The 27,798-nt window shown below is 42.2% G+C and overlaps 1 protein-coding gene across 2 annotated transcripts in view; it reads right to left on the bottom strand.

Moving 5' to 3' along the window:
• The window catches only part of PLPPR5 (phospholipid phosphatase related 5), a 257,710-nt gene that overhangs the window by 37,288 nt on the left and 192,624 nt on the right, over positions 1–27,798 (bottom strand). For both annotated transcript variants that reach the window (XM_069969091.1, XM_069969089.1), the window contains 2 exons: positions 12,230–12,406; positions 11,388–11,507 (listed from right to left, as the gene is read on the bottom strand). In XM_069969091.1, coding sequence (XP_069825192.1) covers positions 11,388–11,507; positions 12,230–12,406 — 297 coding nt within the window. The remainder of the gene's footprint in view (positions 1–11,387; positions 11,508–12,229; positions 12,407–27,798) is intronic.

Below are 27,798 nucleotides of genomic sequence, written 5' to 3'. Positions count from 1 at the left end.
TATGTGCCCACATCTGCCCTGCTCATTCCTTCATGCTCCCTGCAGTCTCTGTCCGCCCTTGTGTTTCCCATCCTCTCCATTACTGTACAGTAACTTATAATATCACATATTCTGCTGCTGTGTTATCAGGGTTATACAGTTACTATACATTATATACCACATGCTGCTATACTGTACAGTAACTTATATATCACATATCCAGCTGCTGCTGTGTTATCAGGGTTATACAGTTACTATACATTATACACCACATGCTGCTATACTGTACAGTAACTTATATATCACATATCCAGCTGCTGTGTTATCAGGGTTATACAGTTACTATACATTATATACCACATGCTGATTGCTATACTGTACAGTAACTTATATATCACATATCCAGCTGCTGTATTATCAGGGTTATACAGTTACTATACATTATATACCACATGCTGCTATACTGTACAGTAACTTATATATCACATATCCAGCTGCTGCTGTGTTATCAGGGTTATACAGTTACTTTACATTATATACCACATGCTGCTATACTGTACAGTAACATATAATATCACATATCCAGCTGCTGTGTTATCAGGGTTATACAGTTACTATACATTATGTACCACATGCTGATTGCTATACTGTACAGTAACTTATAATATCACATATCCAGCTGCTGCTGTGTTATCAGGGTTATACAGTTACTATACATTATACACCACATGCTGCTATACTGTACAGTAACTTATATATCACATATCCGGCTGCTGTTTTATCAGGGTTATACAGTTACTATACATTACATACCACATGCTGATATACTGTACAGTAACTTATATATCACATATCCAGCTGCTGTATTATCAGGGTTATACAGTTACTATACATTATACACCACATGCTGATATTGTACAGTAACTTATATATCACATATCCAGCTGCTGCTGTGTTATCAGGATTATACAGTTACTATACATTATATACCACATGCTGCTATACTATACAGTAACTTATATATCACATATCCCGCTGCTGCTGTGTTATCAGGGTTATACAGTTACTATACATTATGTACCACATGCTGATTGCTATACTGTACAGTAACTTATATATCACATATCCAGCTGCTGCTGTGTTATCAGGATTATACAGTTACTATACATTATATACCACATGCTGCTATACTATACAGTAACTTATATATCACATATCCAGCTGCTGCAGTGTTATCAGGGTTATACAGTTACTATACATTATACACCACATGCTGCTATACTGTACAGTAACATATATCACATATCCAGCTGCTGTGTTATCAGGGTTATACAGTTACTATACATTATACACCACATGCTGCTATACTGTACAGTAACTTATATATCACATATCCAGCTGCTGTGTTATCAGGGTTATACAGTTACTATACATTATACACCACATGCTGCTATACTGTACAGTAACTTATATATCACATATCCAGCTGCTGTGTTATCAGGGTTATACAGTTACTATACATTATACACCACATGCTGCTATACTGTACAGTAACTTATATATCACATATCCAGCTGCTGTGTTATCAGGGTTATACAGTTACTATAAATTATATACCACATGCTGCTATACTGTACAGTAACTTATATATCACATATCCAGCTGCTGCAGTGTTATCAGGGTTATACAGTTACTATACATTATACACCACATGCTGCTATACTGTACAGTAACTTATATATCACATATCCAGCTGCTGCAGTGTTATCAGGGTTATACAGTTACTATACATTATACACCACATGCTGCTATACTGTACAGTAACTTATATATCACATATCCAGCTGCTGTGTTATCAGGGTTATACAGTTACTATACATTATACACCACATGCTGATTGCTATACTGTACAGTAACTTATATATCACATATCCAGCTGCTGTGTTATCAGGGTTATACAGTTACTATACATTATACACCACTTGCTGCTATACTGTACAGTAACTTATATATCACATATCCAGCTGCTGTGTTATCAGGGTTATACAGTTACTATACATTATACACCACATGCTGCTATACTGTACAGTAACTTATATATCACATATCCAGCTGCTTATTATTGTTTCATCTGTTTTACATGTTATTTAGAATAATAAATCATTATATTCGGGGGGTGGAACCAATTGTCTGCAGATCAGTGATTTCTTGTGGATTTGGGTTACAAGCGCCGTCACGTAACGGATTATACTCCTAATCCAAGGCGCCACTGTGTATATATATATATATATATATATATATATATATATATGCAAAAGTCTGTTTGTTGGTCAGCTCACCTGCTGTGGTATAGCCGTCGGTGCACGGTAAGACCCGGAGCCAGGGTCACAGCATACCAGAAAAAAAAAAGTCCAGCACCAGGTCGGCATATACCATTAAAATTCCATACTTTATTAGACAATCTTCACATAGGACAGTAATAAAGGTTTACGCGTTTCAGCGCTTCTCGCGCCTTGTTCACAACTGAAGCATGATATATACAAGCTCATATTGCTATATAAAGGGTAGTGCTGTACATCACATGACTAACCCCCAATTAAGAACCATATAACACATGTTAAAAACTTCACAGGCTTGGAAAGCAGGTTAACCCTTAAGGAGTAAGTTCAAAGTGGGAAGTGAATATAACCAATTTTTCTCATACATCATATAGGTTATTGAGAGCATGGCTAGAAGGTTGCTTACATTAAATATAATATATAAAGCACCAGACAATATATTTATAGACCTTAATATGTCAGGATCAGATCATGTCTAGAATTCAGACCTTCTGGGACTCTCGTTCCTAGTCTAAATATCCAGAAGGATTCTCTATTTAATAGTTTACGTCTCGGAGAGCCTCCTCTTTTTGGTGGACAGATTTTCTCAATGCCCATAACTTTTAGGGACTGTACCTTTCCAGCATGGGTTTCCCTGAAATGTCTGGTTAGGGATGACACATTCACCACCTCATTCCGCACATCTGATATGTGTTTCCTAATTCTCATTTTGAGGCTGGTGGATGTGCACCCCACATACTGTACATTGCAGAGTGTACAGGTAGCAACATAAACTACATGGGTTGTATTGCAGTTTATGTAACTTTGGATTTTATATGTATTATTATAAGAACATGATGTTACTTCTTTGGAAATCGCAACATGTGAACACGTTATACATCGCTGATGTCCGCACTTATATGACCCCTTCACATCTAGCCAGGTTTGTTCCCTGGGTTTCTCTTTAACATAAAGTGAGGGGGATAGAGTCATTCCTATGGTGGGGGCTCTGCGAGACACTACTTTGACTCCTCCTCTCGTCATCACCTGCAGTTTGTCATCTTGCCACAACAGTGGTAAATATTTTTTTATTATTTTACTTATTTTAGAAAATTGTTTACTGTAGGTGGTGACGAAAGGAGGAGTCAGTGTCTCGCAGAGCCCCCACCATAGGAATGACTCTATCCCCCTCACTTTATGTTAGAGAGAAGCCCAGGGAACAAACCTGGCTAGATGTGAAGGGTCATATAAGTGCGGACATCAGCGATGTATAACGTGTTCACATGTTGCGATTTCCAAAGAAGTAACATCATGTTCTAATAATAATACATATAAAATCCAAAGTTACATAAACTGCAATACAACCCATGTAGTTTATGTTGCTACCTGTACACTCTGCAATGTCCAGTATGTGGGGTGTACATCCACCAGCCTCAAAATGAGAATTAGGAAACACATATCAGATGTGCGGAATGAGGTGGTGAATGTGTCATCCCTAACCAGACATTTCAGGGAAACCCATGCTGGAAAGGTACAGTCCCTACAAGTTATGGGCATTGAGAAAATCTGTCCACCAAAAAGAGGAGGTTCTCTGAGACGTAAACTATTACATAGAGAATCCTTCTGGATATTTAGACTAGGAACGAGAGTCCCAGAAGGTCTGAATTCTAGACATGATCTGATCCTGACATATTAAGGTCTATAAATATATTGTCTGGTGCTTTATATATTATATTTAATGTAAGCAACCTTCTAGCCATGCTCTCAATAACCTATATGATGTATGAGAAAAATTGGTTATATTCACTTCCCACTTTGAACTTACTCCTTAAGGGTTAACCTGCTTTCCAAGCCTGTGAAGTTTTTAACATGTGTTATTTGGTTCTTAATTGGGGGTTAGTCATGTGATGTACAGCACTACCCTTTATATAGCAATATGAGCTTGTATGTATCATGCTTCAGTTGTGAACAAGGCGCGAGAAGCGCTGAAACGCGTAAACTTTTATTACTGTCCTATGTGAAGATTGTCTAATAAAGTATGGAATTTTAATGGTATATGCCGACCTGGTGCTGGACTTTTTTTTTCTCTGATATATATATATATATATATATATAATCCAAGGCACCACTGTGTGTATATATATATAATCCAAGGCACCACTGTGTGTATATATATATATAATCCAAGGCACCACTGTGTGTATATATATATATATATATATATATATATATATATATATATATATATATAATCAAAGGCACCACTGTGTATATAACAGGTGAGGGTGTATACAAGGCACTACTGTGTTTGCAAGAATATTTAACTTGAAGAGTCCAAAAACTAAATATAAGTATGTGAGATTGAGATGAGAGTACCCCTTTAAGTGTCTGTGGCCTTGTCAGAGGGAGTTATTATAGATCTCAATATCTTATACATCTCTATACACTGATATACACAGGTTATTATAGATCTCCATACACTGATATATACAGGTTATTATTACACATCTCCATACACTGATATATACAGGTTATTATACATCTCTATACACTGATATATACACAGGTTATTATAGATCTCCATACACTGATATATACAGGTTATTACACATCTCCATACACTGATATATACAGGTCATTATACATCTCCATACACTGATATATTATACATCTCCATACACTGATATATACAGGTTATTATTACACATCTCCATACACTGATATATACAGGTTATTATTACACATCTCCATACACTGATATATACAGGTCATTATACATCTCCATACACTAATATATTATACATCTCCATACACTAATATATTATACATCTCCATACACTGATATATACAGGTTATTATACATCTCCATACACTGATATATACAGGTTATTATACATCTCCATACACTGATATATACAGGTTTTTATACATCTCCATACACTGATATATACAGGTTATTATAGATCTCCATACACTGATATATTATACATCTCCTTACACTGATATATACAGGTTATATACATCTCCATACACTGATATATACAGGTTATATACATCTCCATACACTGATATACACAGGTTATTATACATCTCCATACACTGATATATACAGGTTATTATACATCTCCATACACTGATATATTATACATCTCCATACACTGATATATACAGGTTATATACATCTCCATACACTGATATATACAGGTTATTACCCATCTCCATACACTGATATACACAGGTTATTATACATCTCCATACACTGATATACACAGGTTATTATTACACATCTCCATACACTGATATATACAGGTTATTATACATCTCCATACACTGATATATAGACTGGTTATTATACATCTCCATACACTGATATACACAGGTTATTATACATCTCCATACACTGATATATAGACTGGTTATTATACATCTCCATACACTGATATATACAGGTTATTATTACACATCTCCATACACTGATATATACAGGTTATTATACATCTCCATACACTGATATAAACAGGTTATTACCCATCTCCATACACTGATATACACAGGTTATTACACATCTCCATACACTGATATATACAGGTCATTATACATCTCCATACACTGATATACACAGGTTATTATTACACTTCTCCATACACTGATATATACAGGTTATTATACATCTCCATACACTGATATATACAGGTTATTATACATCTCCATACACTGATATATTATACATCTCCATACACTGATATACAGGTTATTATTACACATCTCCATACACTGATATACACAGGTTATTATAGATCTCCATACACTGATATACACAGGATATTATACATCTCCATACACTGATATATTATACATCTCCATACACTGATATATACAGGTTATTATTACACATCTCCATACACTGATATACACAGGTTATTATAGATCTCCATACACTGATATACACAGGATATTATACATCTTCATACACTGATATATACAGGTTATATACATCTCCATACACTGATATACACAGGTTATTATTACACATCTCCATACACTGATATACACAGGTTATATGCATCGCCATACACTGATATATACAGGTTATTATAGATCTCCATACACTGATATATACAGGTTATTATACATCTCTATACACTGATATATACAGGCTATTATACATCTCCATACACTGATATATACAGGTTATTATACATCTCTATACACTGATATATACAGGTTATTATACATCTCCATACACTGATATATACAGGCTATTATACACCTCTATACACTGATATATAAAGGTTATTATACATCTCCATACACTGATATATACAGGCTATTATACATCTCCATACACTGATATATACAGGTTATTATACATCTCTATACACTGATATACACAGGTTATTATACATCTCCATGCACTGATATATACAGGCTATTATACATCTCCATACACTGATATATACAGGTTATTATTACACATCTCCATGCACTGATATATACAGGCTATTATACATCTCCATACACTGATATATACAGGTTATTATACATCTCTATACACTGATATATACAGGTTATTATACATCTCCATACACTGATATATACAGGTTATTATACATCTCCATACACTGATATACACAGGTTATTATACATCTCTATACACTGATATACACAGGTTATTATACATCTCCATACACTGATATATACAGGTTATTATTACACATCTCCATGCACTGATATATACAGGTTATTACACATCTCCATACACTGATATATACAGGTTATTATTACACATCTCCATACACTGATATACACAGGTTATTATACATCTCCATACACTGATATATTATACATCTCCATACACTGATATATACAGGTTACATACATCTCCATACACTGATATATACAGGTTATATACATCTCCATACACTGATATACACAGGTTATTATAGATCTCCATACACTGATATATACAGGTTATTATACATCTCCATACACTGATATACACAGGTTATTATACATCTCCATACACTGATATATAGACTGGTTATTATACATCTCCATACACTGATATATACAGGATATTATACATCTCTATACACTGATATATACAGGTTATTATACATCTCCATACACTGATATATACAGGTTATTATACATCTCCATACACTGATATACACAGGTTATTATAGATCTCCATACACTGATATATACAGGTTATTATACATCTCCATACACTGATATACACAGGTTATTATACATCTCCATACACTGATATATACAGGTTATATACATCTCCATACACTGATATTTACAGGTTATTATACATCTTCATACACTGATATACACAGGTTATTATTACACATCTCCATACACTGATATATACAGGTTATTACACATCTCCATACACTGATATATACAGGTTATTATTACACATCTCCATACACTGATATATACAGGTTATTATACATCTCCATACACTGATATATAGACTGGTTATTATACATCTCCATACACTGATATACACAGGTTATATACATCTCCATACACTGATATATACAGGTTATTATACATCTCCATACACTGATATACACAGGTTATTATTACACATCTCCATACACTGATATATACAGGTTATTATACATCTCTATACACTGATATATACACAGGTTATTATAGATCTCCATACACTGATATATACAGGTTATTATAGATCTCCATACACTGATATATACAGGTTATATACACTCACCGGCCACTTTATTAGGTACACCTGTCCAACTGCACGTTACCACTTAATTTCTAATCAGCCAATCACATGGCGGCAACTCAGTGCATTTAGGCATGTAGACATGGTCAAGACAATCTCCTGCAGTTCAATCCGAGCATCAGTATGGGGAAGAAAGGTGATTTGAGTGCCTTTGAACGAGGAAGGGCACGGAGCGGGGGCGCAGACCTAGCGGAGGCCCAGCATGACTAGGTTAGCTGGGAGTGTAGTTTAAGGGGTTAAGTGTGAGCCAGTTGGGAGGGGGTGAGGGGTTTGAGGAGAAAAGTGCGGGAGTTGCTAGGTGAGTCACTTACCAACGGCCGCGGTGTTATAAGAAGAGGAGGAAGAGGTGGAGCTACAGTTCTTGCCGGACCCGATTCAGCCCGCCCGCCCGCCCTATTACAGGCTTTTGGTGTTCGGGTGTGGGCTTTGGTTGCTTTCCTTTGTCATGACAGCCTGCGGTAGGGAGGTCTTGCAGGGCACGTTAATGTAGTAATTCGGATGGGGACCCATAAGAGGGATGATACTCCCCGCTTGTTTTGGTGGATTGTGGAAAGAAAGTGGTGCAGTGCCAGGTGACAGGTTTGTCGGCGCGGTGCGGCTGGGGGGATAGCCAGGAATACTGGTGCTGCTGCAGGGTGCTCTGCCAGACCTCCCTAGTCATAATGGGTTAACTGAATGTTATTTTTATTATTGTTATTTATTTAATGTTTGTTAATTTTTGGAAGCACTTTTAATAAAGAGGCTGTTATGGCCAATTTTTCCAACATTAAAAGAAGGTGTCCTCAGTTTCATGGGTTAAAGGGGGGAGGGGTTTGTGGAGTAAGAGTGAAGTGGGGGGTAGTGTTCGATAGGGGATAGACGAAGGGACTCAGCAATACCTTGAGTCATGGCATGGTTGTTGGTGCCAGAAGGGCTGGTCTGAGTATTTCAGAAACTGCTGATCTACTGGGATTTTCACGCACAACCATCTCTAGGGTTTACAGAGAATGGTCCGAAAAAGAAAAACCATCCAGTGAGCGGCCGTTCTGTGGGCGGAAATGCCTTGTTGATGCCAGAGGTCAGAGGAGAATGGGCAGACTGGTTCCAGCTGATAGAAAGGCAACAGTGACTCAAATAGCCAACCGTTACAGCTAAGGTAGGCCGAAGAGCATCTCTGAACGCACAGTACGGCCAACTCTGAGGCAGATGGGCTACAGCAGCAGAAGACCACACCGGGTGCCACTCCGCTCAGCTAAGAACAGGAAACTGAGGCTACAATTTGCACAAGCTCATCGAAATTGGACAGTAGAAGATTGGAAAAACGTTGCCTGGTCTGATGAGTCTCGATTTCTGCTGCGACATTCGGATGGTAGGGTCAGAATTTGGCGTCAACAACATGAAAGCATGGATCCATCCTGCCTTGTATCCACGGTTCAGGCTGGTGGTGGTGGTGTCATGGTGTGGGGAATATTTTCTTGGCACTCTTTGGGCCCCTTGGTACCAATTGAGCATGGTTGCAACACCACAGCCGCCCTGAGTATTGTTGCTGACCATGTCCATCCCTTTATGACCACAATGGACCCAACATCTGATGGCTACTTTCAGCAGGATAATGCGCCATGTCATAAAGCTAGAATCATCTCAGACTGGTTTCTTGAACATGACAATGAGGTCACTGTACTCCAATGGCCTCCACAGTCACCAGATCTCAATCCAATAGAGCATCTTTGGGATGTGGTGGAACGGGAGATTGGCATCATGGATGTGCAGCCGACAAATCTGCGGCAACTGTGTGATGTCATCATGTCACTATGGACCAAAATCTCTGAGGAAGCTTCCAGCACCTTGTTGTATCTATGCCACCAAGAATTGGGGCAGTTCTGAGGGCAAAAGGGGGTCCAACCCGTTACTAGCATGGTGTACCTAATAAAGTGGCCGGTGAGTGTACATCTCCATACACTGATATACACAGGTTATTATACATCTCCATACACTGATATACACAGGTTATTATACATCTCCATACACTGATATATACAGGTTATTACACATCTCCATACACTGATATATATAGGTTATTATACATCTCCATACACTGATATATACAGGTTATTACACATCTCCATACACTGATATATACAGGTTATTATAGATCTCCATACACTGATATATATAGGTTATTATAGATCTCCATACACTGATATATACAGGATATTACACATCTCCATACACTGATATATACAGGTTATATGCATCTCCATACACTGATATATATAGGTTATTATACATCTCCATACACTGATATATACAGGTTATTACACATCTCCATACACTGATATATACAGGTTATTATAGATCTCCATACACTGATATATATAGGTTATTATAGATCTCCATACACTGATATATACAGGATATTACACATCTCCATACACTGATATATACAGGTTATATGCATCGCCATACACTGATATATACAGGTTGTTATTACACATCTCCATACACTGATATACACAGGTTATTATAGATCCCCATACACTGATATATACAAGTTATTGTACATCTCTATACACGGATATGTACAGGTTATTATAGATCCCCATACACTGATATATACAGGATATTACACATCTCCATACACTGATATATACAGGTTATTATACATCTCCATACACTGATATATACAGGTTATTATAGATCCCTATACACTGATATATACAGGTTATTATAGATCCCCATACACTGATATATACAGGTTATTATAGATCTCCATACACTGATATATACAGGATATTACACATCTCCATACACTGATATATACAGGTTATTATACATCTCTATACACTGATATATACAGGTTATTATAGATCTCCATACACTGATATATACAGGTTATTATACATCTCCATACACTGATATATACAGGTTATTATACATCTCCATACATTGATATATACAGGTTATTATAGATCCTTATACACTGATATATACAGGTTATTATTATACATCTCCATACACTGATATATACAGGTTATTATAGATCTCCATACACTGATATATAGACTGGCTATTATAGATCTGACACCCTTATATAACCATCGGTGTAGTCAAAGCGGTCAGTGTATCCCCGGCGAGCAGACCACCTCCTAGACTCCTCTCTTCCGCTCATTGCTGGGTTGGTTTGGCACCGGCAGCTGACCTGGGGTGAAGCTGCCGCCGGCAGCCGTGATATTTACTATAGAAATATTTACTACAAAGGCAATTCCTTACAGACCGATACCTGCTCCATGTTATTAGATGGAGAACCACTTTCAGAGTGCGGCAATGGCGACCAGGAGGGATCTTACCTTTTCCAGAGGACTTTCTACCCGGGGAATGCTGATCATCGGCATCTGCGCCAAATTATCGATGGGAGATTTCTCCTGTTCTGATTGTCGTCCCTTAAAATTGTTAACCACACATACGACCTGAGGGAAGACAGGAAGGACAGGTAACATAAGGTGTCTCCTATACGTACTGTACAGTAGTGTACACAGAGGGGATAGGCCCCTGACCAAAGTGGCCCCCATAATGGCACAGAAGGGCCCCGGGTTTATTTAGTCTCCCACCCCCTTTCCCTCGGGCCATCTTCCCACTCTCTGGTTTGCTAACATTGAGCAGGTTGTTGTTGTTCTGACTAGTGAGGCCCCATGCACACTACATGCACAGGATCCATGTTGGAAAATAGCTCTGGAATTTCTGTCTGGAATTCCGGCACGGATGTCCCATAGAACCCTATGAGAGCACTGAAATTCCAGACAGCTACGGATACTCTGGCGGAAATTCCAGATGTGCTGCCTGCCAGACCTGGTCAGCTAACACTAACCCCTGCATTATAACCCCAGTACCCACTGCCACCCACTCTACTGGGAAGAGCTAGGAACCAGCAGTCCTGCAGCATCCAAAAATGGTGCTCCTGGTCCAGGTGGTAACAGGCTGGTATTACTAGGCTGGGAACTGTCCCTTCCCTCTCTAGCACTACTAGGCTGCTGCTGCTTTTTTTTTTTTTCCATCTTTTTGTCCTGGCTGCTTATATGGGGGGGGGGGGGGGGGGGGAGCCACCAGGTTCCTAACTTCGTCTTTTACATGGAGTCTTGGCAACACATGTGGGTCTACGGGAAATTCACAGAAGAGGAGCATCTATACTTACCAAAAAGACGGCTATCGATATTCCAATAAGGAAGCCGGCTATGACGTCTGACCAGTGATTGCGATATTCCGCCACTCTGTTTATTCCGGTGAGGAAGGCCAGACACATTAAGCCCAGGCAGAGGACCGGTTTGGCAAGTCGAGTCCCTTTGGCTTTAATGGTGCTGGTAATGTACATCTGTAACATAAAAGTAATAGATATCAATGACATTAGTACAGAAACAGTATAAAAGGGGAGAAGTGCCGGATACCTGCAATACAGAGGATCACATGGCCACCTATTCCTATGAATGACTGTTCTGAAATTCTGCTTTTCACCATGGTAGTGACCGGTCACCTGCAGCAATGTTATGGACCCCCATCCCGTATCCATACTCCATACTCCTACAGCGCAGCCCACCGCCCAATCTCTTATGTCTGTCCTTACAGCTACAGCGCTCAGCCTTACTGTCACTGATGAACATAGAGAGGCAGCCATGCTCATCGGTCCTTCCAGCTACAGTGCTTAGCCTTACTGTCACTGATGGACATAGAGAGGCAGCCATCCTCACCTGTCCTTACAGCTAAAGCCCTCATCTATACTCACAATCACACTGGTGTACATACAGAGGTGGCCATCCTCATCTTTCCTTTAGTTTATTACTATTCTCATCTCGGCTGATATTGTTTTACCTATTCTAGGGCTCATCGGTCCTTACAGCTACAGCACTCATCTATACTCACATTCACACTGGTGTACATACAGAGGTGGCCATCCTTATCTTTCCTTTAGTTAATTACTATTCTCATCTCGGGTGATATTGTTTTACCTATTCTAGGGCTCATCGGTCCTTACAGCTACAGAACTCATCTATACTCACATTCACACTGATGTACATACAGAGGCGGCCATCCTCATCTGTCCTTACAGCTACAGCAGTCATCTATACTTACATTCACACTGGTGTACATACAGAGGTGGCCATCCTCATCTTTTCTTTAGTTAATTGCTATTCTCATCTCGGCTGATATTGTTTTACATCTTCTAGGACTCATCGGCTTAAAGATATTTTCAGAATTATTTATTTACCAAACTCATCTCCTTCGGATATGCTGCTCTTTCCTCCTCTTGTTCACAGCTCGTTGTTTAGGTTATCGACCGCCACTCTGCTTTAAAAGCAGTGGTCTGGGTGATGTGTATATATAGTTATAAAGTATACATATTTATATACACCACTTAAATGTGGCTGCGTCTTATATTTAGGGGACAGGGCGGCCTCCCCTGACTGTTCCCCTAATGTTCAGGTGCTGATTCAGCCCTGTGCCCGACTGCTGAGTGACCTGTGCAGCGACAGTCCTCTGCTTACTCCTGCCAGGCACCGATCAGCGAGATCAGTACCGGGCAGGAGAAGGATCTGCATGTGATGTGTATCACCTCCACATTCCTATATGTAAAGCCCATAGGAAACTCACCAACTTGCAGGACCTTAAGTGATATGACAGTCATGTGACTAATGACATGACCGGGGTGTAGAAAGCATTCATGGAGCCCCATAGCAAAAGACTGCACAGGGCCCCATGAATCCTGTTCAGAGCCCCCTCGTTACTCACCTGGCTCCGCACAGTACCCTGGCGTTTCTTCATTCTTCCAGTGGCCTGGTGCAGCAGTTGGGTGATGGAACGCTGGGGTATTGTGCTGGGCCAGGTGAGTATGTGTATGTGGGTTGTGGGGGGCTCTTGTGTTTGGAGGCGCAATGCTGCTTCCAGCCAAAAGAGAGACTGGCAGGGAAGGAAGCCGATGGCGCCTGTAAAATGGAACGTATTGGGGTCTGTTTACATGAACCTTCAATACCTACACGTGGCCATCGGCTCATGGGTGACTCTGGAATCTCTACAATGTCACATGATTCTATTGATTTAGCTAATGGCCATTGTTCTGGGTCGGCCATTGTTCTGGGGCGGCCATTGTGTTGTATTGTGCGGTAAGAGTTATCCATTAGTATTACACATCTCTCTCGGGGAAGCGCATCCGTCTTATTGAGCTTTTTATTATAAATGTGTTCACACTATATTATTAACTACAAAGACGGCGGCCGTGGCAGCGGCGGGGGTGCGGGATCGCTGCAGAAGCACATTCTGACCTTGGGCGAAGTTGAGTGAAATTGCTGCGTACAGTATAATAACCGAGAAGACGTCCAGTTGTTATAACAAAGACCGTCCTGAGCATTTGGGAAGAAATTGAGTCTCCAGTCTTATAACATAACGCGCTGAGCCTTATGGGACAGACGCCGTTCTTACGGTTTTATTGCTGATGTTATTAGGGTAAAAAGAAGCAGCAGCAGCTTGTCCAATGAAATCAGATTCTGTAACAAAGGGTAAATAATTTCTTATAAAGATTTAGTGGCAGCTACATGGGCAGCTATATGGGAAGCTATATGGGAAGCTACACAGGCAGCTATATGGGAAACTACATTGGCAGCTACACGGGCAGCTATATGGGCAGCTATATGGGCAGCTATATGGGGAGCTATATGGGCAGCTATATGGGGAGCTATATGGGGAGCTATATGGGCAGCTATATAGGCAGCTATATGGGGAGCTACACAGGCAGCTACATGGGCAGCTATATGGGGAGCTATATGGGCAGCTATATGGGCAGCTATATGGGCAGCTATTTGGGGAGCTATATGGGCAGCTATATGGGCAGCTATATGGGCAGCTATTTGGGGAGCTATATGGGCAGCTATATGGGCAGCTATATGGGCAGCTATATGGGCATCTATATGGGGAGCTATATGGGCAGCTATATGGGCAGCTATTTGGGGAGCTATATGGGCAGCTATATGGGAAGCTACATGGGCAGCTATATGGGCAGCTACACAGGAAGCAACATGGGAAGCTACACGGGCAGCTACATGGGCAGCCTGAAGGTGATCAGAGAGAAGATGGAGTAGAGACCCCCGATCACCCACCATCTGTATGCTCTGTAAAGGCATATGGACATTATGGATACAGGGGCTCCTATCCTTTAGACCTGTAGCTGTCTAGCTGTTGTAAAACTACAACTCCCAGCATGCCTTGGAAAATATGAAATCTACAAAATAATAAAACATTTATAACATTTGCAAAACTGCAACTCCCAGCATGCCCTGACTGCCATTAACTGTTCTGCAACAGCTGGAAAGCCACAAGTTGAGTATGACAGAGATAAAGTGAAGCGTCACTATGAAGACAGGTGTAGTGTGCAACGTACAGGTGTGACTGCCAAGTATCCGTGTCTTGTCAGTCGGTGCTGAGGTATTTCGGTCAATGTTCCTATGCTCCCCTGTATTCCATTTTCAGACCTGCAGTACTCACTTTTGGCCACAAGATGGTGCCACTGAGCACTGGTCTATTCCTTCCCGGGATATTGAAGGTTTATGAGGTTTACTGTATTGTGATTTTATGTGATATTTTGCACATGCTCAGAGTATGATTGCCACACAAGTTCTATCCCAGGCCTCTTCTAGAAAGTTCCTACCAATAGGACATGGGGTTACCTCAGGTATTGCTCCACCAGTGGGGATCTGCCCCTGACTGAGACCATACATAGGGGTCAGGGGGTAGTTAGGAGGTGTATGTAGAGAGTGTGTATCCTGATAGTGTGCCTGGCTAGACTACACTAGAGAGTTCTGCTCAGGGCTTGGCCCTCATGACCTGCTCCTGCCAAGGACTATTCCTGCTTTAAGTATCTTCAAAAGATTATAGCCTGCTAAGATCCTAAAAAGGAGCAACTACCATTATGGGGTTCCCATAAGTCTGGGGTGACTGAACATCCTCCAAGTATTCTCAGGAAGTTCTTTAGCTGACCAGAACTGGCGAAGTGCACTTAAAGCCGAAGTTTAGCTCCTTCTGGTTGTACAAGTCCGGAGCCCCTGTTCCTGGATCTGGCACTCCGTGATCACTTCCGGCAAATGGGTGGTATTCTCCAAACCCAGAGTACAGGTGTTCTTCTATCAAGTCGTAAGGTCACCCTGACTGAGTTAGGAACTGCCTAGACAGGTCCCCCTGGTAGCCCCCTATCTACTGTGCAAGTCTCTTTACCTAAAACTCCTACAGAGACTCTTACCAGCTAAGACTATCCTATCCAAAACTATCCTCAAGTATCCCAAGCGGCAATCATATTCAAGCACAAGCTGCTGTATTCAGACTTGCTCTTAACAATTACTGTGTACTGTCATTTTAAGGACCATTCAGTAAAGCATTTAAGTGGTTAAGTCATCCTGGGCTCTGTGGTTCTTCTGCTCTACATCATACACCCCCGGGACTACACCTACCACCTTTAAAGAGAGAGTATCTGGGACCCGGGAAGTGCAGAAACCACTCAGACCCCGGGACAAGTTGAAGTACACCACCACTTGCCCTAGCCCCCCCCCCACCTGCCCCAGCTAACACGTCCTGCCCTCACATGTCTTCTACTCTGGGCGACTCATGTGACATCATTGCTCATTCATTTACACTGGGGCCATGTAATACCACATGTGTCCTGTAGAGGCCGCTGCATGGAACGTGTGCAGCTGCTTCCATAACAACAAGGTTCTCCTTGCCAGTCCTGCAGCGATTGGTTGATCAGCAAGTGAACATTTAATGGACAATTTATCAATAGTTTTTGTATAGGTTTTGACAAAAATAAAATAAAAAATCCTCAGGTTTTTCAGCAATCTTGGCGATTTTTCCTGTTTTGTGCAATCATTTCTATCATTGTGCAATTATTTTTCACAGTTAAAGTTGAGTAACATTGTAGATACTGCAGATTGTTTCATGCTGTGTTATTACAGGTAGAACCCCCGCGACTCCTGTAATATCCCGCTTATAGATAGTAACACTCCGGGTGAGATTACCAGGCAGCCGTACTTCCCTCTGATTCCACAGAAATCCCTTCAATTAACAACGGACAATTATCAGCCCCGCGGAGCCGCGACTGAAAGAGCCCGGAACAATAATCATTTACGCACAGAAAATTCAGGAACAATTGTTTCCATGAGATGAAAATGTGATTCAACAAAGGGAGGCTGAGCCAGCGATGTGTGAACGGCGTCTCACTTTACTGCTTGTTTACGGGAGGCGTGCAGTCTATAGAGACAAAGACATCTCGTGGAGCTTGTAGGTTCAGCGCACGACACAAACTGTGATATTGTTCCTTATTCCTCCAGAAATCGTAACCCTCAGTTATGTAACTAATTTGTAAGGAAATAACATATGATAAGATGCTGGAAATTCCTTCAACAAGATGGCGGCACAGGAGCAGCGACTCAGGAGTCATGGGGGCGGTTCCTGGAGACTTTACCCCACCCACCAGGCTTGATTGACAGATTTCTCCCTCTACCCAGGAATCCTCCTTTTACTTTTAGAAAGGGAAGAACTTTGATATAACAAATACTTTTAGTAAGTTTTGTTACGTTGAACAGTTGGCCATAAGAAATACTGATATCCTATCTACATCCTATCTATATCCTATATACATGCTATTATATATACACAATATTAGTGAGACAATGCGGAATAATGTGAAGACTGGCCCCCCTCAGACCCATGTTCTCTGGACTCTGCACCAGTATACAACACCGGGAACACCAGGGACTAACCTATATACCGCCGTGTGTTGGGACCTAGGAAAGGCTTCTGCCACTTAAACCGTGCCGCAACGCTACCGCAACATCAGCCCCTGCAAACACCACCCAGCATCCCTGGGTCACCACATAAGAGCAAAAGGATCCAGACAATCTGGAAATCCGACTGCCGACCCTTTCTATCCCTGACATCGGCCATCAGGGGAATAGCTGGAGATCTCCTTCACGTTAGATGCAGATGGAACGCGGCGACCGTGAGAAAAAGGTTGTGATAAAAATGAGGTTTTCTATATTGGAGCCACAACCTCCCGGTATTAATGCACCTGCCATCCGCCGCCCTCCAATTCCTCTCAGCTCTTTCCTTTCCCCATCAGCGTCTTTCACGAGGAAACATGGGAACAAATTGTCTGTTTGTTTCTGGATTTTGCGCTCGTCTTGTCAGAGGCAGAATCCATTAGATGTTAATGTGTTCGCAGTAATAATCTAACATTTGATCTTTGATGTTCGGCTCACAATGACTGTGATAACGTTCAGGAAGACACAATTCAATAAGGGGGAAGAAAAAACTCTTTAAAAGGCTTATTTTCAACAAGAAGAGCCCACGGTTGCCATAGCAGCCACCCACATTTCAAAAACGCAGAAAGCGAATGTTGTGTGTCAAGCGGGGAGAAAAAAAAAACATTGTTATCCTGCGTTACAGTGAGCAGCGTTATATTAGACGTGATAATCACATCTGCATAAGGTAAAACCTCCGGGCTTTACACGCTGCTCGTCACCCGTCACCGTGTGTGTTAACATGTCTGCACACAATGCTGGAAAAACTGAGAAAACAAAGCAAGAGATCCCATTAATGGAGGCCGACCGTTACATCACCGACCGTTACATCGCCGACCGTTACATCGCCAACCATTAGATCGCCAACCATTACATCACTGACCATTACATCACTGATTGTTACATTGGCAACTGTTCCGTCACCGACCGTTACGACACCGACCGTTACATCACTGAGCATTACATCACCAACCGTTACATTGCCAACCGTTGCATCACCAACAGTTACATCACCAACCATTACATCACCAACCGCAACATCACCGACCATTACATCACCAACCGTTACATAGCTGACCATTACATCACCGACCATTACATCGCTAACCATTACATCACCAACCGTTACATCACCAACCGTTACATTGCTGCCATAATCAAAGAGGCAATTTGAATCCTGAAGTCGTATAACCTGAAGTAGAGATTGTCAGGTCGATGCTTTACATTGCCGACCATTACATCGACAACCATTACATCACCGACCGTTACATCGCTGACCCTTACATCACCGACCATTACATCACCAACCGTTACATCACCAACCTTAACATCACCAACCTTAACATCACCGACCATTACATCGCCAACCATTACATTGCCAACCATTACATCACTGACCATTACATCACCAACCGTTAGATCGCCAACCGTTACATCACCAACAGTTACATCGGCGACTGTTACATCACCAACTGTTACATTGCCAACCGCTACATTGCCAATCGTTACATTGCTGACATCACCGCCTGTTACATTGCTGACCGTTACATTAACATTGATTTTCATCGCCAACCATTACATCACTGATTGTTACATTGGCAACTGTTCCGTCACCGACCGTTACATCACTGAGCACTACATCGCCAACCGTTGCATCACCAACAGTTACATCACCGACCATTACATCAGCAACAGTTACATCACCGACCATTACATCACCAACCGTTACATCACCAACTGTTACATAGCTGACCATTACATCACCGACCATTACATCGCTAACCGTTACATCACCGTCCATTACATCACCAACAGTTACATCACCGACCATTACATCACCAACCGTTACATAGCTGACCATTACATCACCAACCACTACATCACCAACCGTTACATCACCCACCGTTACATTGCTGCCATAATCAAAGAGGCAATTTGGATCCTGAAGTCGTGTAACCTGCAGTAAAGATTGTCAGGTTGATGCTTTATGTCTCTCTGGACAACATCAAACTCTATCATCCCGTTATACAGTCACCTATTACATGTCAGTAAGTGATCTGGCTGATGTCAGGATTCATGGAAGGAGCGAGCTGACAAAACAGATGGAGATGACTCATTATTGGCTTTTCTGGAATATTATTCCTGACTGAGGCAGCAGAGCTGGGTACAAGCGGCTGTGCGACCACAGAAGATGTTAAGTGGTATAAAGCCGCAGGGACCCCGCGTGCCACCATGACCATTCACAAATCGTGGGAAAATTTGCCTATCTTGGGTCCTAACTGTGTCTCAGATATCCATTGGGCATAAAGTAGAGCTGAAGAGTAGAACAAGCAGTAAGATAGAAAAAATATGTATGTATCAACATTGACAGGTGACAAGAAGAAGAAGAATAATAGAAACTGAACAATAGAGGACGGGAAGCGGAGTAGGATGATAATGGTTGGGAATGAAGCAGAAGATGGCAAAACAGGACTAGATCTAAAAGACTCCCCTAGTATTCCCTGGACTCTAATCTCTCACCAGAGAAAATAACCTGACTGTTCCTGCAATGTCCCTATGGGATCCCTAGACGAACTCTCCCTAACAGAACCAACAAGAACACTCTAATATCCAAACAAAATAAGCCGAAACAATGAAACATGCAATAATAAACAGCAAACAGCAGCAGCGACCTCCAAGTACATCAGGACAACACAAAGAGGAACCATGAAATACCCAAAGAAGTCAAAGTAGAGAGATACAAGACTAAGAGAGCTATAATCCGCACAGTACTGCACAAGGCAGGGACACCACCCTAAACTATCCAGTCGTGATGAGCAAACATCAGAAAAATGTCTGAACACAAACATTTAGCATTCAATTTCTGGTGTCTGAAGACTCCTGGACTGTTTGTGGGGGCTGCCTGGCACACCGACAGTATACAATCCCACCATAGTCTTCAGCCTTATCCTGCCGTACCAGCTGCCATGTATACAGAGCTGTATAGATGGCAGTAAAGCTGGCCATAGACCGTCAGCTGTCAGTTATCTCTCCCAACCGACTCCTGTCCTCCCCATACACAAGAACAGTCAGCACAGCCAAGCATTCCTGTGTTCTCTGACAGGAGACCCCTAAGAGGAGACCCCTGAGAGCAGATTCCTAAGAGGAGACCCCTGAGAGCAGATCCCTAAGAGGAGACCCCTGAGAGCAGATTCCTAAGAGGAGACCCCTGAGAGCAGATTCCTAAGAGGAAACCCTTGAGGGCAGATTCCTAAGAGGAGACCCCTGAGGGCAGATTCCTAAGAGGAGACTCCTGAGGGCAGATTCCTAAGAGGAGACCCCTGAGGGCAGATTCCTAAGAGGAGACCCCTGAGGGCAGATTCCTAAGAAAAGACCCCTGAGGGCAGATTCCTAAGAGGAGACCCCTGAGGGCAGATTCCTAAGAGGAGACTCCTGAGGGCAGATTCCTAAGAGGAGACCCCTGAGGGCAGATTCCTAAGAGGAGACCCCTGAGGGCAGATTCCTAAGAAAAGACCCCTGAGGGCAGATTCCTAAGAGGAGATCCCTGAGGGCAGATTCCTAAGAGGAGACCCCTGAGAGCAGATTCCTAAGAGAAGACCCCTGAGAGCAGATTCCTAAGAGGAGACCCCTGAGAACAGATCCCTAAGAGGAGACGCCTGAGAGCAGATTCCTAAGAGGAGACCCCTGAGGGCAGATTCCTAAGAGGAGACCCCTGAGAGCAGATTCCTAAGAGGAGACCCCTGAGGGCAGATTCCTAAGAGGAGACCCCTGAGGGCAGATTCCTAAGAGGAGACCCCTGAGGGCAGATTCCTAAGAGGAGACCCCTGAGAACAGATCCCTAAGAGGAGACCTCTGAGAGCAGATCCCTAAGAGGAGACCCCTGAGAGCAGATTCCTAAGAGGAGACCCCTGAGAGCAGATCCCTAAGAGGAGACCTCTGAGAGCAGATCCCTAAGAGGAGACCCCTGAGAGCAGATTCCTAAGAGGAGACCCCTGAGGGCAGATTCCTAAGAGGAGACCCCTGAGGGCAGATTCCTAAAAGGAGACCCCTGAGAGCAGATCCCTAAGAGGAGACCCCTGAGAGCAGATTCCTAAGAGGAGACCCCTGAGGGCAGATTCCTAAAAGGAGACCCCTGAGGGCAGATTCCTAAGAGGAGACCCCTGAGGGCAGATTCCTAAAAGGAGACCCCTGAGGGCAGATTCCTAAGAGGAGACCCCTGAGAGGTGACCTCTGACAGGAGATCCCTGAGAGCAGACCCCTGAGAGCAGATCCCTAAGAGGAGACCCCTGAGAGAAGACCCCTGAGAGGTGACATCTGAGAGGAAACCCCTGACAGGAGATCCCGGAGAGGAAACCCCTGACAGGAGATCCCGGAGAGGAAACCCCTGACAGGAAATCCCAGAGAGGAAACCCCTGACAGGTGATCCCGGAGAGGAAACCCCTGAGAGCAGATTCCTAAGAGGAGACCCCTGAGAGGAAACCCCTGACAGGAGATCCCTGAGAGGAGACCCCGGAGAGGAGACTTCTGAGAAGAGACCCCTCTGAGGGCCCAGACGTCACCTGTCTGATTGTACTATAGAGGCAGAAAAGGTTTGAATTTTACAGAACTGGAAGCCGTCACCTGGATTGGATAACAAGGCCCCATGGAATTCTGGGATGGTTAGATTTTGCACCTGCTGGGTATAATAGTGCACTGTAGATTTTTTTTCTAACATTAATCTGCAATGAATAGAGCAAAACTGGGCTCAATGGTCAAAATGGTTAAAGGGGTTCTCCAGCGCTACAAAAACATGGCCACTTTCTTCCAGAGACAGCACTGCTCTTGTCTCCAGTTTTGGTGCAGGTTTTGTAACTCAGTTCCATTGAAGTTTAATTGCAAATCCAACCTGACCTGGAGACAAGAGCGGCGCTGTCTCTGGAAGAAAGGGGCCATATTTTTGTAGCGCTGGAGAACCCCTTTAAAATGTCATGCTGCTTTATACACAAAAAAAAAACCAACAACTTGGAACCTATAGGGTAGAGTCACACTACGTAATATGCATGGAAATTTTAAGCGGAGGGCACACGGATTCTGAAAGAAATGATGAAAAAGATGCAGTGCTAAACCCACAGGAGAGGTAACCGTCCTCTAGGGAAACCTTATTTACACCAGGGATCCTTCTCCAAGAAAGTCTACAGGAGTCAAGGGACTGATCCTCAGTAAGACAAAGAGCACAAGCCGAAGTATCTTACTCATCTTGCACAGTTACCTTGGGAGGTCTTAAGGAGTCTGCTACACCCAGTTGTGTAGTCCTGAGTGTCATTCTACCCAACCTGGCACTCTCTGATGTGGTTGGGCAGAAGGCGGTCTTCTATATACATGAGTACGAGTATTCTCTCCTTCACACCAAGTACTAATCTTTACACTAGTCCTGGCAGAGTACACTGCGACCTTGGACAAGGCCCCCCAGATGGCCCCTGTACCTTCTTCTCAGTCAAGCCACACTTCTGTTCACTACTTCTCTAGTCGCTACCTCCCGCACTATTGGTACCTGCACCTGTCTTATGTTCTGGGTTAGCATCACTTGTATTGCAGGTTTCTAAGTAAAAGACATCCCTGGTGGAGTGCTGGACTCTGTGTTGATTTTTTCCACCGCACTGGCACCTGCACCCACACCTTGTGCCACCCTTACAAGTGCCAGTGCCCGGGGATGTGTAATATAACTCCTGGCCACCGTCAACCAGCCACAAATTACCAAACATCCACCAGCTGTATAACACCTCACCGCCCCTGGACCACGGCGCACAGAGCTGATCAGTCCGAAACTGCACAGCAAATGAACAGCAACCGCTCCAAATAGACACAAAACGAGGGCGACCCTGCCACATATAACACCACCATACTGTACACCGCTCACACATTTACTAAGACCCAACCCAACACTGGGGGCATCGCCATCCATCACCATCCTGCCACATATAACACCACCATACTGTACACCGCTCACACATTTACTAAGGACCAACCCAACACTGAGGGTATCACCATCCTGCCACATATAACACCACCATACTGTACACCGTTTACACATTTACTAAGACCCAACCCAACACTGGGGGCATCTCCATCCTGCCCCATATAACACCACCATACTGTACACCGCTCACACATTTACTAAGGACCAACCCAACACTGGGGGCATCACCATCCATTGCCATCCTGCCACATATACCACCACCATACTGTACACCGCTCACACATTTACTAAGGACCAACCCAACACTGAGGGTATCACCATCCTGCCCCATATAACACCACCATACTGTACACTGCTCACACATATACTAAGACCCAACCCAACGCTGGCGGCATCGTTATCGATCACCATCGTGCCACATATACCACCACCATACTGTACACCCCTCAGACATTTACTAAGGACCAACCCAACACTGGGGGCATCGTTATCGATCACCATCGTGCCACATATACCACCACCATACTGTACACTCCTCAGACATTTACTAAGGACCAACCCATCACTGGGGGCATCGCCATCCTGCCATAAACCTATGGACTCCGATAGTAAATGCTCTGTGTGTCGCTGGATTTATTGCTCTTCACACTACACAGCAGTAATTTATGTAAATCTTTGTAAAAATGAATTAAAGGAAAATATAATTTTGGTATCCAAGGAAACAAAGTGCTCGCTATGGATTACAGCAGAAAAAACTGAGGTTACTCACTGGTTAAATCCCTGACCGATCCAGCCCAGGTGCTCCAGTGCCCGCTGCCGCTCTAACAATGACATCACGTCCAACCACCTGATTACAGCAGCCATCAGTGGTCAGTGGGGATATCTAGCATGGCAGGGATTGGCTGCAGCAGTCATGTGTCTGTACATGATGTCATCTCTGCAGGAAAGGGAGCAATGAGGCATCGGTCCTAGAGCGGGAGAGATTGTACAGGTCAGTAGTGTAGAGTGGGCTTACAGGACCATTGGGGTTCAGGAACGTCCCCCAAACACGAATGCTCAGTGTCTGACTCACGGTAATTGCAGATGTTGGATGCCGCCCTAGGGCTGTCAGGAAAACATGGATACAGCCTATGGCCTAGAGCAGTGCTTCTCAAACAGTGAGGCGCCCCCTAGTTGTTGGTGAGGCGCCCCCTAGTTGTTGGTGAGGCCCAGCTGGGGAGGCAGTTTTCACAAAGTAACTATGATCTGCACAGTCCTTCTGCTGTTTGCAAAAATCTCCATTTTAGCAACATTATTAATATATTTTGTACTTGCTTTATTATTATATAGAGCCTGGGAGATGAGTGAAAGGAAGCCCTAGCATTATATTCAGCTTTTGAATGGACTTTCACCACAGATAGTGAGGCCCAGGCATCCTCTTGGTCAGTCTGGTGAGGCCCAGACATTGCCTTGGTCTGTTGGGTGAGGCTCCAGTAGAAAAAGTTTGAGAAGCGCTGGCCTAGAGGATATGGATACAGCATATGGACTATAGCACATGGATACAGCTTATAGTATATGGATACAGCCTGTAGTATATGGATACAGCCTATAGTATATGGATACAGCCTATGGCCTATAGTACATGGATACAGCTTATAGTGTATGGATACAGCCTGTAGTATATGGATACAGCCTATGGCCTATAGTATATGGATACAGCTTATGGCCTATAGTATATGGATACAGCCTATAGTATATGGATACAGCTTATGGCCTATAGTATATGGATACAGCCTGTAGTATATGGATACAGCCTATGGCCTATAGTATATGGATACAGCCTGTAGTATATGGATACAGCCTATGGCCTATTGTATATGGATGCAGCTTATAGTATATGGATACAGCCTATGGCCTATAGTATATGGATACAGCTTATAGTACAGTATATGGATACAGCCTATGGCCTATAGTATATGGAAACAGCCTGTAGTATATGGATACAGCCTATGGCCTATAGTATATGGATACAGCCTGTAGTATATGGATACAGCCTATGGCCTATAGTATATGGATACAGCCTGTAGTATATGGATACAGCCTATGGCCTATAGTATATGGATGCAGCTTATAGTATATGGATACAGCCTGTAGTATATGGATACAGCCTATGGCCTATAGTATATGGATACAGCCTGTAGTATATGGATACAGCCTATGGCCTATAGTATATGGATGCAGCTTATAGTATATGGATACAGCCTGTAGTATATGGATACAGCCTATGGCCTATAGTATATGGATACAGCCTGTAGTATATGGATACAGCCTATGGCCTATAGTATATGGATGCAGCTTATAGTATATGGATGCAGCTTATAGTATATGGATACAGCCTATGGCCTATAGCTCAGTGGTTAGCAGTGTAAGGCAACATCTGCAAACATCTGTATGCGCTATACAAATTAAATTAAAATTAAATAAATTATCGTATATGGATACAGTCTATGATCTATAGTACATGGATACAGCCTATAGTATATGGATACAGCCTGTAGTATATGGATACAGCCTGTAGTATATGGATACAGTCTATGGCCTATAGTACATGGATACAGCCTATAGTATATGGATACAGTCTATGGTCTATAGTATGTGGATACAGGCTATAGTATATGGATACAGTCTATGGTCTATAGTACATGGATACAGGCTAAAGCCTATAGTATATGGATACAGTCTATAGTATATGGATACACTCTATGGTCTATAGTATATGGATACAGTCTATAGTATATGGATACAGCCTATAGCCTATAGTATATGGATACAGTCTATAGTATATGGATACAGCCTATAGTATATGGATACAGTCTATGGCCTATAGTACATGGATACAGCTTATAGTATATGGATACAGCCTGTAGTATATGGATACAGCCTATGGCCTATAGTATATGGATACAGCCTATAGTATATGGATACAGCCTGTAGTATATGGATACAGCCTATAGTATATGGATACAGCCTATGGCCTATAGTATATGGATACAATCTATAGTATATGGATACAGCTTATGGCCTATAGTATATGGATACAGCTTATAGTATATGGATACAGCCTATAGTATATGGATACAGCTTATAGTATATGGATACAGCATATGGCCTATAGTATATTGATACAGCCTATAGTATATGGATACAGCCTGTAGTATATGGATACAGCCTATAGTATATGGATACAACCTATAGTATATGGATACAGCCTATAGTATATGGATACAGCCTATAGTATATGGATACAGCTTATGGCCTATAGTATATGGATACAGCCTATAGTATATGGATACAGCTTATGGCCTATAGTATATGGATACAGCCTATAGTATATGGATACAGCCTATAGTATATGGATACAGCTTATGGCCTATAGTATATGGATACAGCCTATAGTATATGGATACAGCTTATGGCCTATAGTATATGGATACAGTCTATGGCCTATAGTATATGGATACAGCTTATAGTATATGGATACAGCTTATGGCCTATAGTATATGGATACAGCCTATGGCCTATAGTATATGGATACAATCTATAGTATATGGATACAGCCTATAGTATATGGATACAGTCTATGGCCTATAGTATATGGATACAGCCAATGGCCTATAGTATATTGATACAGCCTATAGTATATGGATACAGCCTGTAGTATATGGATACAGCCTATAGTATATGGATACAACCTATAGTATATGGATACAGCCTATAGTATATGGATACAGCTTATGGCCTATAGTATATGAATACAGCCTATAGTATATGGATACAGCTTATGGCCTATAGTATATGGATACAGCTTATGGCCTATAGTATATGGATACAGCTTATGGCCTATAGTATATGGATACAGTCTATGGCCTATAGTATATGGATACAGCCTATGGCCTATAGTATATGGATACAACTTATGGCCTATAGTATATG

The sequence above is a fragment of the Dendropsophus ebraccatus genome, chromosome 4, assembly GCF_027789765.1.
Source record: "Dendropsophus ebraccatus isolate aDenEbr1 chromosome 4, aDenEbr1.pat, whole genome shotgun sequence".
Taxonomy (NCBI): Eukaryota; Metazoa; Chordata; class Amphibia; order Anura; family Hylidae; genus Dendropsophus; species Dendropsophus ebraccatus.
This window is presented reverse-complemented; position numbering and strand designations above follow the sequence as displayed.